Genomic DNA, 16,231 nt, shown 5'->3' with positions numbered 1-16,231 from the left:
GCAGCTCTAAGTTTCCCAGTCTGGTTGGCCCTGCTTGCCTCTACATTCCAGCAATGCTCAGGCTTAGGTCCCTTTGTTTGGGAGGTGCATAGAAAGACGGGAGTTCTGTTTTCAGGCAGATCTGAGTCCAAATACCAACTTCAACGTTTCTTACTTGCTGTGTGGCCTTGCTCAAGCTACTTTTGCCTCTCTGAACCTCAGATTGTTCATGACAATAAGAACCAGGCTGCTTACCCCACGGGAGACTTAGAATGAAATAAGTTCATTGTGTGCACTCAGTGGATGTTTTCCCTCTCTCTGAGCATTTGCATTTTGAGAGAAAAGACACATTAAACCAGAGAGACTCATTAAAATTTTAGTGCTAGAATTTTAGGCCTTGTGGAGGTGGCTTATTTGAGGAGAAGTGATTAAGGAGGGGACCTTTCTGATATCCCCAAATCCCATAAAGGCTTTCCTCTGCTCAGGGTCTCTCCCAAGACAGTCATTCCTTCATTTAGCAAATTAATTCAACAAATATTTAATGTGGGAATGCCCTCTAAGGGCCAACCAAGCCCCATGCTGGACACTGGGGACATGGCGATGGAGATGACAGACAAGGCCACTCCCCTCGTGGAGTTCAAGGGCAGGGGGGAGAATAAGGAAAGAGAGGGTTCTAAGGTGGGGTGATACGTGTTGATGGGGCAGATGTGGGGAGCTCTGAGAGCTCAGAGAAGGACTCCTCCCCCCTACATGGGAATCAGGGGAGGCTTCTTGGAGGAGGTGACCCAGAAGCTGAAACTCAAAAAACAAGTTGAAATGGGCCAGTTGGCAGCATGTCTGTGTGTGTGTGGTGTGGGAGGGAGGGCCAGTGCCAAGAGAGTGTTCCAAGAAGAGGAGGTGGCAGGTCAGCAATGTGGAGGAGAAGAGCGTTTGGTGGCACGTGCTGGGCACAGGATGGAACTGGACCTGGCAACAGAAAGTGGGAGAGGCAGCCACCAGCTCTTGTCCCTGCTAGCCCCACTGGGACTTCCTGTGGGTGCCCTAGAGGGTCTGAACCCCCAAGCCACGATGGGGCAGAGGCCTGCCAGGGCTGCCCGTCACCCACTGTAAGATGGGCACTCCCCACTGTAAGAACTGCCCTGCGCTGTGCTGTCAGTCTGGGGCTGTGTACAGTGGAGGATAACTTCTCTGGGTCTTGTAAATTAAAGACCATAAAAGCACCTACCCTGAAGATTGTTGTGGGGATTAAGTGAGATAATGTATGCCAAGGTCCAAAACCAAAGTGATGCCAGCAATCGTGGTCACTGCCGTGTCATCCTTACAAGCTGGTCCTTGCAGTGGGGGCAGAATCGCTCAGCGTGTGGACTCTGCCCTCTGGAAGTTCACTGCCTGCCGGGAGGCAAGACCTGCCCACACGTGAGCATGCTCCCAGCCATGGGCACTGACCTTGACACTGGAACTGAGAATGCTGGCTTTGCAGCCAGCCAGGTCTGCACTGAGTCCTGGCTGGGTGACCTTGGGCAGTGCCTCCCTGGCTGAGCCATGGTTTCTTCCTTTGTGCAGTGGGGTTATTAGTTGTCACCACCTCAGGGTGAGTGAGAGGAGAGGAGGAGGTGCTTTTAAAGGGCTAGCGCAGCCTAACAGTGCAGCTCTTTCAGACCACGGGAAGGCCCCGGTAACCTGCAGAAACTGCACTGTCTCTCTCTGAGGCTCATTTTCCTATCTATAAAATGGGAAGGTTAGCTAAAAAACACTGACGTGCTGGGGTTCTAGTGGAGTCTGATAGTCCCTAATCTTGACCTGGTCTGACTGTTTGCTGTGTGACCCTGGGCTAGAGACTTAATCTCTCTGAACCTCAGTTTCCACACCTGTAAACAGGGACAATATTCACCTCACAGGATCCTTTCAAGGATTCGTTAGCTATTCGCTTGTTTTTTTTTTTAAATAAATTTGTTTATTTTATTTATTTATTTTTGGCTGCATTGGGTCTTTGTTGCTGCCCGCGGGCTTTCTCTAGTTGCGGCAAGCGGGGGCTACTCTTCATTGCGGTGCGCAGGCTTCTCGTTGCGGTGGCTTCTCTTGTTGCGGAGCACGGGCTCTAGGAACGCAGGCTTCAGTAGTTGTGACATGCAGGCTCAGTAGTTGTGGCGCATGGGCTTAGTTGCTCCGTGGCATGTGGGATCTTTCCGGACCAGGGCTCGAACCCGTGTCCCCTGCATTGGCAGGTGGATTCTTAACCACTGCGCCACCAGGGAAGTCCCTTGTTAGCCATTTGTTCATTCAACAAATACTTATCAAGTCCCTGCCACGTGTCAGGTAACATCTAAGAATTGGGGATACAGCGGTGAACCTGAGGGACCTGGTGTGTGGCCTCATGCAGGTCACCTTCCAATGCAGGAGACAGATGCAAAATGAGCTAACAGGCGAATAAGGTGAATTCACATGGGTAGTGGGTAGTGAGAGACAGGGTGGTTGGGGAGGGGATACCCTTTGCTAAGGGTATCGGGGAGGGCCTCTCAAGGCCTGAATGGGAAGGAACTGACTGTGGGAAGGGTGATCCAAGCAGAGGGCAGAGTATATGTAAAGGCCTTGGGGCAGGAACAAGATTCCTTCCCTTCCCCAAATCTGGAACATTCCAGATCATCTCCTGGCAGCAGGTGGAAGGTGGCTGAGTAGGCAGGGGGGTTGGAGGCCCATCCTCTCTCAGAAGAGCTGCTGCTCACGAGGCAGGCCTGGGGGAGGGGAGTGGGCACCGTGGGCAGGCATGCAAGACCAGGCTTGGGTTGGGCCTCCGGTGAGAGGGGGTGTGTGGCAGAAGGCAGAGCCTCTGAGCCCACAGGGGTGGGGCCGACTGCAGGGCACAGGCAGGAGGCCAGCCTGGCGACCGCCTGGCTGACCCCCCTGCCCAGAAGTATTCTGGGGTCTGGTATAGAGACCCGGGGCCTATTTCAGGAGGGGTTTGGGGGAGGGGAGCAAAGGAACTTAGGCTGGCTTTCTCTCTCACTGCAGCCAACCTGGGCCTGAGTACCAGTCATAGAGTGCCCCGGCCTTTCCCAGATCTGGCCCACCCACGGGCCAGAGGTTCTTTGAGACGCCCCCTATACACACGCACATTTTCCCTATGCACACTCCTAGACTTGACTCTTGTCCAGGCAGCTTCGTCACGAGCATACAGCTATATACACATTCACTCATGTAGCACATCATAATCGGGCATCGACTGTGTGCCAGGCCCCCAAACAGATCGGGTCCGCAGCTGAGGAAGCTCCGTGATCTGATAATCACACTGGGACAAGTGCAAACCCAAGACAGGCTTCTGGGAAAGCTGGTCAGGGTAGGGGCAACCTGACCCAGTCTGGGGAGGGGGCTCCAGAAAGACCGGATAAGAGTGTAGCATGTAGGTGTGATGGGGGATGACGGGGGAGGGTGGAACAGGTGGAGGGTACGGTGTGTGCAAAGGCTGGGAGGTGGGACAGACGCTCAGGGCCTCGTGGGCCACGTGAGGCAGCCGAGTCTCCATCCTGCACGTGGCGGGAAGCCACGGGGGGCTTTTAGGCAGGTGGATGACGTGATAGACACAAACATGTTCGCCTACAAACCCACGCACGCCCCAGACACGAGCGCGTTCTCTCCCACCCACATTTCACGTTCCTGCCAGGCCTCCCACCTACATCCTCACCCACGGAGTTGCACACACCCTGTCGCACCAGCGGGCAGCACTGCAGAAAACCCTGTGCTGGCTCCCAGCAAAAGTGTCAGACATTCGCCCCAGCTGCTTGCTGATTTTGTGGAGCAGCGCCCTCTGATCCAGCCCTTTGCACACTCCACATTTGCACAGATGTGCACGTGCCCCCTCCCAACCACCCCCACAGTGTGCAGGGTCATAACACTCCCCTGCACATGGAAGGTGGCTCCTAGCTTGGGCAGTACTTTCATAGACGTTATCTCACTGAATTCTCCCAGCAGCCCTGCGTGGAGGAATTATCAACACCATTTTACAGCTGAGGAAACTGAGGCTCAGAGAGGTGAAGTGACTCTCCCCAGGCCACACAGCTAGAGCTTGACCAAGTCACGATTTGAACTCAAGTCCATCTGGCTTCTAGATCTGTCCATTGGTCCGGCCAGACTCAGGAGCACGCATCTGTGCTCCTCTCCTCTCCAGGCTCTCACTGAGAAGGTGGCAAGGAACTTAAAACGCCAGTTTCTTCCAGAAACACGTTGATCAACTTGGAAAGTTATTTAGAGCCCCAGTGCATGCCCATCCGCCTGGTGACCTTGAGGCCTTGGGGGGTGGTTCCAGGGGTGGGGCTGGGCACCTGCTAGTCTGCTAGCCTGGGGCAGCTCTGGGCTGGGACCTGACGCCAGGAGCAGAGACTTCATTTATTTGCATTTGCAAATGAGGCAGACAGCCTTGTCCCCGCACAGGCTGACCCTGGCTGGCCTGGCTCCCAGGACTTGACAGCTGAGGTCCCAGGGTATAGCCCCGAGCCCAGCAGCCTGGGTTGCTTCTCTCCTGCCTTCTCTCCTCCCTGCCCCTCAGAGCAGAGTGCCTTGTGTAGGAGAAAGAGCGTGGGCTTCAGAGTCAGCCAGAACGAGAGTTACAGCCCAGCTCTGTCACTCCTGCCTGGGGGACCTTGGCCGTGGTGTTTAACCTCCCTCTGTGTCAGCTTCTCCTTGGAATAAGAAGTGAAGAGTATCTCTTTCTGAAGATGATTGAGGAAGGTAAAGGAGTCAGGTACTCAGAAAGCTGACTCATAGGACTCAGTTCTTTTAATCTTTCTTTTTTTTTTCTAATGACAAAAATCATCAGTGCGCATTGTAAAAATCCAAACAATGCAGAGAAATATATCCTGTAGAAGGCAGAAGTTCCTAGGGGTCCTGTTTCCCAGAGATAACCCATGTGAACTTTTACATGTAATTTAAAATTTTTACAAGTGAGATTTTTTTGGTGCAACCTGTTTTTTTCACTTAACAGTATACCTCAAATTCCCTTTTCCGTCAGGACTAGAAACCTCCTTTGTCACCACTGCATGGTCTTCCGTGGTTTGCACATGCCTTGTGTATTTAACCAGCTTCCAGGTTTCAGCTATGGCAAACCCTGCTGCAGTGAATGTCCTCTGTTCATATATTTTTGTGCTTTTTTGTAAGTATTTCTGGGGGATAAATGCCTAGAAGTGGAGTTGCTGGGCCAAAGAGCGTGCACATTTTCATCCTTAATGGGAGTGGCAAGCAAACCGGCAGAGAAGTAGCAGCAATCCATGTGCCGCGGGAGACCCAGGAAAGTCCATCTCCTCGAAAGAATGGGAATTTATCCACTGCCTCTGCCCTTGACCACAGACCCAGGAGTCAAGAGGAATCGATTCCACATGTGGGAGGTGCCTGGCAGGTCATCTAGTGAAACCCCATGCTCCCATTATTCTTCCTGTTCCCATACTTTGGCATCTCCCCCTTCATCCCTTCCTGCCTTTGCTTGACGGGGAGCTCAGTACCTTACACGGCTCTATTCATCACATTATTTCTCATGTTGGACTCTGGTCTACCTTCTCACAACTTTCACCCAGGAGCCCTGCCTCAGTCCTCAGCAGCCTACAGAGGAAGGAAAAAAGGAAGAGAGAAGGGAAGGCCAGGAAATGCTCATGGTTAATATTTACATACTTTACATGTATGAACTCATTTAATCCTCGTGACAACGCTTGGAGGCAGACACAGTTGTTATCCCCAAATTATAGATGAGGAAACTGAGGCTCAGAGAGGTTAAGTAACTTGCCCAAGTCCCACAGCTGTTAAGTGGCAGAGCTAGGATATAAACTCAGGCAGTCTGGCTCCAGGGCCCACACCTCTGATGTTATGCTGTCTCTCCGGGCAGGAGCGTGTAATTTATTGAACAACACCTACTGTATACTCAGCTTCCGCTCACCAGTGGCCTGGAACCCGTGAGGGAGCAAACCCACGGGCTAGGAGGAAGAGGGCTGGGATTAACAAGGCCTCAGCACTGCAGGGTTTGGCATCTGAGCAGTGAGGCCACAGAGCACCAGGCACAGCTGGACAACAGTCCGGGCAGTGTCACTGGGCTTTGCTTTGAGGTGGGTGAGGCCTGGCTCTGATGCCAACACCCAGCACCATTGTCTGGCCCAGAGCGGGTGTCAGGACGTGTGTCCTGAATGAGTGACTAAGCACAGGAATGAAGGGCACACGGGGGAGTGGGTGGGTGATGGAGTGAGTGAGTGAAGGAATGCATGGAGTTCAGCAAGGGAGACCCCCTGGGCTGCAGAAGCTGGGAAAGGACAATAAGGTTAAGGAGGGAGGCGGGGGGGTTGGGGGGGCGTGGAGGGGGGTGGCTCTAAGACTGCGCAGCCGATGGGTGCTGGGAAGGCCCCTGTGCACGAGCTCCGGCCACCCTTTCCCTGGGTGCTAAGGGCGGCAGCCTGTGCCGGCCCATTGGTAAGTTGTCCTGTGCCCACGTGGGCAAGGGCTAGAGCCGCTGGGTTTGGGCTTCGAGTGTGATACCATGGGCGAGTCATCACCTCTGTCCCGGCTTCACTTTTCTTCTGTGTAGAATGGAGGTAATGAACATTACCTGCCTTCGGTTCCTTGTGAGGCTGTTGGGAGGGTCTAGAGCAAAGGAAGTCTATAAACTGTAAAGTGCCAGGTGGGATAAGCGGATGTTGTTATTAGGGAGCAGGAAGAGGCCCCGTGGCTCGGTCATCTCAGTGTCACTCCTCCCTCCTGCCCCCGGTGCAGGGAGGGGTCAGTCCCCAGGGAGGCGGAGGGTCAGGCTTAGGCTGCTGCAGGCCTTGGGCCACCTGGGCAGGGGAAGCACTGGCGGGCAGCTGGCGGATGGGAGGCCCGGCTCCCAGGTGCTGTGCCCCCGGGTGGGGGCCAGTCCCATGACCTCCTCTCGGAGCTGCCAACCTGCTGTTTGCTCAGGAGGCCGCTGCCTGGCGCAGCTCTGGGATCCGGTTGTCTCGGCGCTCAGCCAGCACAGGGTGAGGGTGCGGTGCCCCCGAGCCACCTTCCTGCTCCCCTCTGCCCTGCCTGGTGCCTAAGGTCCTCTCCTCCCGCCCCCAGAGGGGCCCTGCCAGCTCTGCCACTGGGCGGCTGCGAGACCCCGGCCCATCTTGCAACCTAGCTGAGCCTCTGCCTCCTTATCTCTGAAATGGTGTGAGGATAACAGCAGCCTCAATCAGAGCTGTTGTAAGGATTACAGGACATCACAGCTTGGCTCCCCCCACCACCCCCCTTGTTTCCTGTGCCCTCAACACTCCCTCTCGAGTCCTGGCTGAGGTCAAAGGTGCCTGGGGAAAGGAGAGCCAGGAGCAGCCGCGCCTGTGTCCCCCACGCCCCTGCTCTCGCCGCCCCTCCCCATGGGAGCCCAGGCCTAGCTTCAGAAACTTGCTCACCGGCTGCCCCTGGCCACCTTCCCTGGCACCTCGGCAAGGCCACGGGCAAGCAGTGCCAGATGGTTGAATTCCGGAGACAATGGGCTTCTGTGGCCCCCGAGGGGGCAGTTCCAGGGTGGCCTGTAGTCTCTGGTTTCAGGAGATTAGAGTCCCCTCAGACCTGATACCACGGCTGGGAGGCACGGGCAGCCTCCCAAGCCCCATCCAGAGGGCCCTCTCTAAGGGGACTAAAGGTTCACAGGAGTAACCCTCCGGTGCGGGACCCCTTCTCGCTTTGAGGTCTGTGCCCTTTCCCCATCCCCCCGCCCCAACGTGAATCACCAGTTTGGTAGAACCGGTTGGTCTCATGGAGACCAGGGAGATTCAAGGGACCCTGAGCTCTGGTGACCAGTGCTGGGCTGGCCTGGACCCCTTAGGCCTCAGTCCTGGGCTAGCCCCCCACAAATCCTTCTCAGCCTTATGTTCGTTGGTTGGCTGAGCGCCTCTTCTGCCCTCCCAACACCCCTCAGGACTGGTTTCCCAACGTGTGTGTGTGCTGTCCAGCACCTGCCCGGCTCCCCTGCTCCCCGTCACAGGACTCCTGCCTTGGTGGTCATGTGTCACCTGCTCTGGCCACCAGAGTTTCACCTGTTTCAATTGCATTTTAAAGCATGAATGGTTTACCGGGGAGAAAAGAAGGAAAAAGGAGCTCCCAGCAAAGGGCAAAGCCTGTGCAGAGGCTCAGCAGTGGGAAACTGCGCGTTTGGAAAGCTGCCTGCAGCCCAGCCAGGCTAGGGCAGGAAGCCGGGGGTGTGGGGATAAGGCTGGGAGACTCAGCAGGGGTCAGACCCACCGGGGGGCCTCCATTCAGGGCAGCTCTCTCTGAATGGCCAAAGGGCCAAGTCCTACTCACAGGATAGCTCAGCCACCCCTCTGGTGCCCTGAAAGGGTGGGTTCTCTGGGAGAGCAGCTAATAAAAATAAAAATAATGGCAAACACTTCTACTGGGCTTACTTGCTTACTCTAATCCGTGGCTTAGGAGGTGGGTACATTGTCTCTCATTTTGCAGATAAGAGAAAAAGACAGGACCCTCCTACCAACTCTGCAGCTGGTTAACAGGTGGGAAGCAACCCAGGGAGGCATCTGGTCACCTGTCCTCCGTCGTCCCTTTCTCCCCAATCACACCTGGGTCTGACCTGCAGTTTTGCAGAGTGTGGATACCCCCCTGAGAGGCCCCCCCCACCCCAGCGCAGCATCTGTGGCCCTGGACCGGTGGTGGCCTGGTTCTAGTTCCTAATCTGCTCCCGCCTTGCTGGGTAACTTCAAGTTGGTTGTTTAACCTCTCTGAACCTCAGTTTACCCTTCTGGGAATGGAGGATCCTAGCAACTGCCTTATCTCCCGCTCCAGTTCCGGTGAGACTTCCAGGAGTGAACAGATAAAGAGGGGTTTTGAAAAGTAGAAAAAGCTGCACTCACGACACTGCAATTATTACTGATACCTCAATATGGAGATAAGGGAGGGGGAGGAGGTGCAGTGACAGTTGCCAAGTTACCGGGAGCTGTCTGCAGCAGCTTCCGGCCTGGCCCATCCCACTCAGGAGCTGGGGCACTGGGTCCCTCCCCACACACCCCGCCGCACCCTTTCCCTGGGAGAGATGGGCACTCCGAGAGGGAGGGGAGCTAGGGCCAGATGGCTGGTGGCCACACACCTGCAGGGCCGGAAGGTGACCCTGGAATGTGGCTGGCCCAGACTCGAGGTGTGCTCTGGCTTTCTGTGTGACCTTGGGCAAGTCACCTCCTTTCTGGCTGCCACCTATTCCTGTGTCCAGGTGTCCTGTACCTACAGGCAGGTGTCCAGGCCAGACAGAGCAGCATTGGAGCTGGACCTAGAGAAGATGCTTGGCGGTGGCGGCAGGAACCCAGGGCTGTGATGGGGAGGCCGCTGGGGGCTGGGTGACAGGACTGAGGGCCTGGGTTGAGAGCGGCTTTGATGCGTGTAGTAGAAGAACCCTGGGCTAGAGTGAAACCCTGGCACTGCCCTTTCCCTGGAGTGACCTTGGGCTTGTCACTTAACGTCTCTGAGCCTCAGTTTTCTTATCTGGAAAAAGGCTGATAATAATCCAGCCTCACAAAACTGCCATGGTGATTGAATGAGACAATGCCTGTGTAAACTGTAGAGTGCTGTGCAGATATGACTGCAGTCCTGGCCAGGGGAAAGGAAAAGTGGGGAGAGTTCCCCATGTCCCAGCTGCTGCGTGTGCAGGAAGAAGGCAAAGCATTTTAAGCTGAGCCAGGCCATAGGGTCAGGAAGGTTTCCAGAGAAGTGGGGAGGGGGCAGAGACTTGGGAGGCCCCCGTGTGAACGGAATGATGGAGATCAGGAGGAGACAAGGGTGGGATAGGAGAGAAAGGGGAGGGGCAGAGAGATTCAAGTTCATGAGAGGGAGGAAAATAACCAAATAGGGGGAGGTCTGCGGAGACCAGAGGCAGAGGAGAGTGCATGGTGGGCTAGAAAGGTGGGGAAGAGGTGTGTGAGAGGTGAGGAAGGCTAAGAGGAGGAGGAGGCATCAGGAGGGTAGGGGGTAGGGAGAGAGGCAAGAACCTGAGTTTATTCATTTCTTCAGAAGCCCTGATTGAGCAACTACTGTTTTCTAAGAGATAATAGAGTGAAGCATTAGGACAGCGTCTAGATCCGATGGTTGGAGGTTCAAATCCTCTGTATTTCACTTACTATCAGCGTGACCTTGGACACGTTGCTTAACCTCTGTATCTTAGTTCCCTCCTCTGAAGCAGGATTAAATGAGGTAATACAAGTGAAGCCGTTCGCGCAGGGTCTGCACACGGTACATCCTGCATCAGGGTTGGCTGCCGTTTCTGGAGTGACAAACCTGGGTTCAAATGCCTGCTCTGCCTCATTAACTGTGCGACCTTGGGCAAGTTAATATACCTTTCTGAGCCTGTTTCCTCATGTGTAAAGCAGGTAGATTTTGAGCACCTACCTCACTGGGGAGCTGTGAGGATTAAGAAAACTCACGGAAGGCGCAGGGAGGCTGTGGCTTTTGTTATTATTGTCCTTCTATCCCTGCAGAGCTGGGATGGATTGGGGCAGGCAGGACCCAGGGCCTCTGATTTCTGCTCTGTTCTCATCCTGGAGCCCCTCGCTTCCCCTGCCCCTTAGGGCCTCAGCAATGACCTTTGAGGTGGAGGAGTTGCCTGTGAGGGGCAGACTCTGGACAGCCAGGAACCGGAGAGCTGAGGGCCTTGGGCAGCGCTCCAACAGAAGCAAGAGCCCCCTTGTCTTGAGAGACCTACCGAGTCCTGTGCCAACGTGAGCAGTCCTGAGTGAGGGGACACCTGGACACAGGGAAACGGAGGTGGGTTCTGGAAGGGGAGCGTGTTAGGGAGCTGCTGCCAGGCTGACCTGCAGTGGCCACAGTCTGAGCCTTGGGGTATGAGAAGGGACAGACAGAAGGACAGCACCCGAATAGCTCAATCATGGGCAAAAACCTCCACTCGGCGGCCAGGGCCACCAAGACAGTGATCTCTACCATCAAGGGGACACAGCTTCACCTGGGCTTCAACTCCAGGACTTCCTGGCCCTTGGACAATCTCTGCTCTCCATGCTGACCTGGCACCACCCTGCTTTGTCAAGGGCATGGGCTTTAAATTCTGACTCTGTCACCCACTTGCTAGGTGAAGTGGCTTCATCTCTCTGAGCTTTAGTTTCTCCATCTGTAAAAAAGGGGATAAATAATGCCAGCCTCCCAGCACAGTAGTGAAGGTGTAATATGCCCGACACAGTTCCAGGCACATAGTCGGTCTCAAGGGTCCCCATGGCAGCCTCAGTGGAATTTGCCCGGACCATTTCTTTTTTTTTTTTTTTTTGACTCGTGAATTTGTTTTTATTTTTATTGGGCTATAGGGGATGGGTTGGGAAATATCTCTGTAAGTTATGCCCCACTAGGGAAATGTCCGTTCTGATTTTCCTGGGGCAGCTTTCGGAGCTTTTTCTTTTTCTTGGAGCCGCTGCTCTTGCTGGCAGCAGCCTCTTCAGGTCCACTGCTGAGTGGCTCCTCCTTGGAAGAGAATTTCCTCTTTTTCTTGGGGACCCTCTTGTTTCCTGACTCTTCAGGGTCACTATCTGGTTCCTCTTTGGGGAAAGATTTCTTCCTCTTGGGAAGACTTCACTGCCAGCTGTCTCTTCAAGATCACTACTAACCAGCTCCTCCTTGGAAAAAGACGTCTTTTTTTTCGGTTTGGAGGAGACAGATGGGTCTTCCATTCCATCCTCCTGAGGAGCCTCCTGGGGCTTTTGCTTTTGCTTCTTTTTGGGTCTTTCACTTGTCTCCTCACGTTCCTCCGGGGTACTACTGCTGTTTTCTGAAGACGCCAGGGCAATCGCAGCCAGCCTTTTCTTTTCCTCCTTCAAGCGTTTCTTCTCCTGTTTCTTCAGCTTCCTAGTAATCTCAGCAGCCGCTTCCTGTGCCTGAACCATTGCCTCCTTCATGACATCCAGATTCTTTCGTGGAATCTCTCCAGTCTCATAGAAGGACAGTGCCCGGACCATTTCTATGGGCCTCTCGCCACTCCCCCTTCCCCAGTCTCTCCCCATGTCACTGTACCTTGTAATCTACAGAAACCTGTGTTTAGGCCATTTTCTTGCTCACAAACCTTTAATGCCTTCCTACTGCCAACATTCATTCATTCAGTCACTCATCCATTTAACAAATACTTAATGAGACCCTAACGTGGGGAGCCAGAGTTTACCATGAATGCATGAATACCAGAGAATTCATTGAGTGAATAGCTTCTAGCTGCCAGGCTCTATGATGAATTTTTTCTGGAAACTGAGGCTGAGAGGGGTGTGTCACTGATTCAAGGTCACACAGCAGGTAAGTGCCTGGGAATATCTCCCCTACAACGATGCCACAGGCCTAAAATGTCACTGCCACCATGTCTATCCTCTGGGTCAAGCACTACCCAGTTCAGGACCCCCTTTAAAGATGCTAGCCCCCCTGGGAGGTGGAGAGGCATCTGGTGCCTGCGGCAGGGCTATGGACAGTTCCTCTGAGCTGTTTCTCCCTGAGTAGCTGGGCCCAGGGGAGCCAGCAAGGGGGCTCGGAGCTTCCTCAGCATCTCCTTCCTGGGCCAGGTTCCCACAGGCCCTTCCCCTCTTGGGGTGTGGCAGTCCCAGCTCCGCCTGACTCAAGCGGGCCGTGGGCTGAATGACTCACCCTCTCAGGACCAGCCTTAGTCGAGGGACTGGGGCGGGGGTGCAGCCACGTCGGGGTGGCCCTAGGTGGTGGGTGGAAGCCAGGACTGCTTGCCCAGTCCTGGGCCACCTGGGTCCCAGGAACCACTGGGCACTTCCTCTCCCTGACCCCAGAATTAGCCTCCTCAGCAGGCTTTCTAGGGTAATAGGAGCTGACTTCACCCTCACCAGACCTGCTTCCTTTTCTCAGGGAGGGCCATGGATGTGGGCAAAGAGACTGGGCTTGGTGTCAGTCAAGCGCCACTCAGATGCTGCTCTGCCGCTGACCAGCTGTGTGAACTCGGCATGCCTCTGCATCCTCATCTGTAAAGTGGGAATGCCAGTGTGGTGATGAGTCTGTGCCCTCAGGCCTGGAAAGAGGGGCTTGGCACGGGACCTGGCACATAGTCGACCCAATGAGTGTCCGTTATTGTTATTGTCATTAATAATAGCAGTGGCCCAGGTGGCCTCTCAGCCTTAAGGCTACTCTGTCCCTAAAGGCTCAGGGAGAGGTGCATAGAGGCTGGGCTACCTTGCTTAGTCCAGACGTCAGGGCTCAGCCCTTTACAGCAACCCTCACTGCCCCCTGCCTCAGTCTGCCCATCTTCAGAATGGGCTGTGGACATCCTCTTGGCTGGATTATGGGTTAGGGAGGCCTAATGGAGAGCTGGAAGTGAGACCCTGTCTACAGCTCTGATCCCTGGGGAAGGAGAGCCTGTTTGGCAGCCCTGCTCAGGAAGCCCCTCCTCTCCTGCCTCCTGGGGAACCCAGGCCCCCTCCTCCATGAAATCTGTCCCCCTTAATGTCCCCCAACTCTGAGAGTGACTCTCCCTCCCAAAGTTCACAAATCTCCCAACTTGGGGCCCTCCCTGACCTCAGACTCTTTTTCTCTTCCAGGAGGAGTGATGGGCAGAACCAGCGCTTCCCTCAGGCACTAGACCTGCCACGAGTGGACTTAGTTCCCTCCCAGACTGCTTCACTCCACCCTAAGGTAAGTGCCCGCCTCCCCACAGCCCCAGGTCTGGAGACCCCCCCAGGGCCAAGAGATACCTAGGAATGACTGCTGTGCAGAGGTAAAATGTTTGGGTAGATGCTCCTTGGGGTTTAGCCCCCCCAAAGGGATACCACTCCTCACCCCTGGGTGGGCCCGGTACAGTCTCAGAAGTTGAACCAGGGTCTGTAGCACTGTTGGGGGCAAAACAACTGGGAATAAACTGGCCAAACAGCTATTCTTCCTTATATTCGTTATCAACATCACCATCAGTTTCCTCATCTGTACATCAGGTATAATGATAATACCCCACTTCACAGGGCTACTGTGAGAGGTAGCCCTGTGAAGTGGGGTAAAGTGTGAAAAGTGATGATAAAACACTCTGTGCACAATATCTGGCACAGAATAAAAGCCCTATAAATGAGGCTATTCTTGTTATCATCAAAATCAAATGTTTGCCCAGCACCTGACCTGTGTCAACTTTGTGCTGGGCACTGAGGTGCCGAAATCAATCTGACACAGACCCTGCCCTCAAGGAGCCATAGTCCAGTTAGGAGATAAATAACTAAACAACTTATACGGGGTGTCAAATACCAGTAATAGCCACTAGCATTTATTGAGATTTACTGTGTGCCAGGTGGGTACGTAATGCTTTACATGCAGTATCTCATTTCATTCTTAAACTCTAACTACTATGTACTTATATTAGTACTCTTATTAGTCCCATTTTGCAGATGAGAAATCGAGGCTCAGAGAGGTTAGGTTTTGGTCTAGGACCAAAACTCATGTTATCTGACCAGAGTGCCTAGTCTGGTGGCATCTCTAACGCAGAGGGTAATAAGCTCTCACTTTTGTAGTACACTTTTCAGTTTCTAAAGCACGTCCACAGATATCATGCCTCTTGGTCCTTCCATCAAACCTTGGTGGTAGGCATTCTCCAGATGAGGATCTAGATGCTCAGAGAGGGGAAGTGGTTTTCCCAAGGTCACACAGCCAGGAAATAGCAGAGGCAGGATCTGCCAAGCTCCTTTCCCAGTGCTCTGACCTGGAACAAGGGCCATATACCTCTTCTAGACCAGGAGGGCACATGTCCAAGGAATGGTGTACTTTTGGATCACCACCTCCAAGGGGATCCAAGTGCAGCGGGTCCTAGGGACCATATCAAGGGGTTCTTGAGATCCTCTCCTGTTGTCTGTGCCTGGGTGACAGCCCAAGACTGGGCCACGTGGATCCTGGGACTTGGCAGGTAGGGAGCGACTTCATGGCAGCTGGGCTCAGAAGTGAGTCTCCCAGTCCCTCTCCCCCTAAGCATCCAGTAGGAGGCCTGGGTTCACTTCCCCTTCCTGGGCCTCAGTGTTCCTGTTGGAAAAATGAGGGTTAGAAGAGCCCATCTCCCTGAGTCCTGCCTGCTCGGCCAGCCTGGGGCTGGCCTTCTCAGATTAGCTCTGAGCTACCTCCCCTCTGCCCAGTTTGGCTAGAAGCCTCCATTTGTGCCAATACAGCCCAGCCGGCTGCGGGCTCCAAACTGCCCCATCCCAACAGCCCACCCCCACCCCAGAATCAAGACACAGTCTGTACATCATACTCCTTTGACAGGAAAGGAAACCAGGGCCCAGAGAGACTGGGTCCCCAGCAAACCAGTGGTGGGGCTGAGGGGTCCCAGGTCTGTGACACATTCTCCACCCCTCCCCCAGCTCTGCACACATTTATAATGTTGATGGTGGAGCCAGTGTGAGGGGCAGTTGACCTCCCTGTGCCAGTGGGCAAATCCCTGCCCCTCTATGGGCCTCAGTTTCTGATCTGTAAAATAGAGGTGGCAGTTTTTTTTCTACCCACCTTGCCAGCTTGCAATTGGGGGATGACTGTGAAAGTAATTTTGGAAAGTTCAAATTAGGAAGCTGAACTATTATTAGCATCATTATGTTCCCAGGGCAGGACAGAACACCCAGAAAGGACATCCCCCTCTCACTGGGAAGCCACATTTGTGTAGACACTGAGCTATCCAAGACCCTCCTACCCTGTCCTGCTGTGGGATTTTTTCTGCTTGAGGATTTAGAAATCTGCACACATGTACATACACAGCCTACCCACACCTACATACATGGGTACATTCACGTCTGCAGATGTGTTCAGAGACTTGCACATGTACACATGCATGTATATACAGATACACGTGTACAAACACACAAATATGCACACCCAGGATGTCCCCATCTGATCTCAGAGTCACACACATCTACACAGCTGCATGCACACATGTGCACGCCCTCCACTCCTGGCACACAGATGTCTCCGGTGATGCGAGCAGCTCTTGCCTCCTCCCAGTGTGGGAATGAATGTTTCTCTGGCTGCATTTCGATGGGTGCCCGGAAGCGCTCAGGCCTGGAAGTGCCTGTGTGAATCAATATTTGCTGCTGTTAATTATTAAAAACAAAGCTACACTGTGTCTGGAATACACATCTCCAGAGTTCCCACCGGCTTCCTGGGCTCCAGCCTGACCCAGGGCCAGGTCTGGGGGAAAGGAAGGTGCGGTGCCTTCCTTCCAGGAGGCCTTGGCCCTGGAGATGGAGAGTGGTGGGTAGCTGCCAGCAGCTCCTTCAGGAAGCTGAAGAGAGGTTGGGTACTGAGCTGG

At 54.1% G+C, this 16,231-nt stretch overlaps 1 protein-coding gene and 1 pseudogene across 12 annotated transcripts in view; one reads left to right on the top strand and one right to left on the bottom strand.

Moving 5' to 3' along the window:
• Positions 1–16,231, top strand: part of RAP1GAP (RAP1 GTPase activating protein) — a 51,284-nt gene that overhangs the window by 8,356 nt on the left and 26,697 nt on the right. For 10 of the 12 annotated variants that reach the window (XR_009501103.1, XR_009501093.1, XR_009501104.1 and 7 more), the window contains exon 3: positions 13,506–13,599. Coding sequence is in view for 5 of the 12 variants with exons in the window: in XM_059915546.1 (XP_059771529.1) it covers positions 13,506–13,599 (94 nt within the window). In the remaining 7 variants the exon portion in view is untranslated. Of the gene's footprint in view, positions 1–10,715; positions 10,732–12,914; positions 12,935–13,505; positions 13,600–16,231 lie in introns of those variants that run through there. The other 2 variants (XR_009501106.1, XR_009501095.1) reach the window with 2 other exon arrangements.
• On the bottom strand, positions 11,308–11,864 carry LOC132377402 (nucleolar protein 56-like; annotated as a pseudogene).

Source organism: Balaenoptera ricei, chromosome 1, assembly GCF_028023285.1.
Source record: "Balaenoptera ricei isolate mBalRic1 chromosome 1, mBalRic1.hap2, whole genome shotgun sequence".
NCBI lineage: Eukaryota > Metazoa > Chordata > Mammalia > Artiodactyla > Balaenopteridae > Balaenoptera > Balaenoptera ricei.
This window is presented reverse-complemented; position numbering and strand designations above follow the sequence as displayed.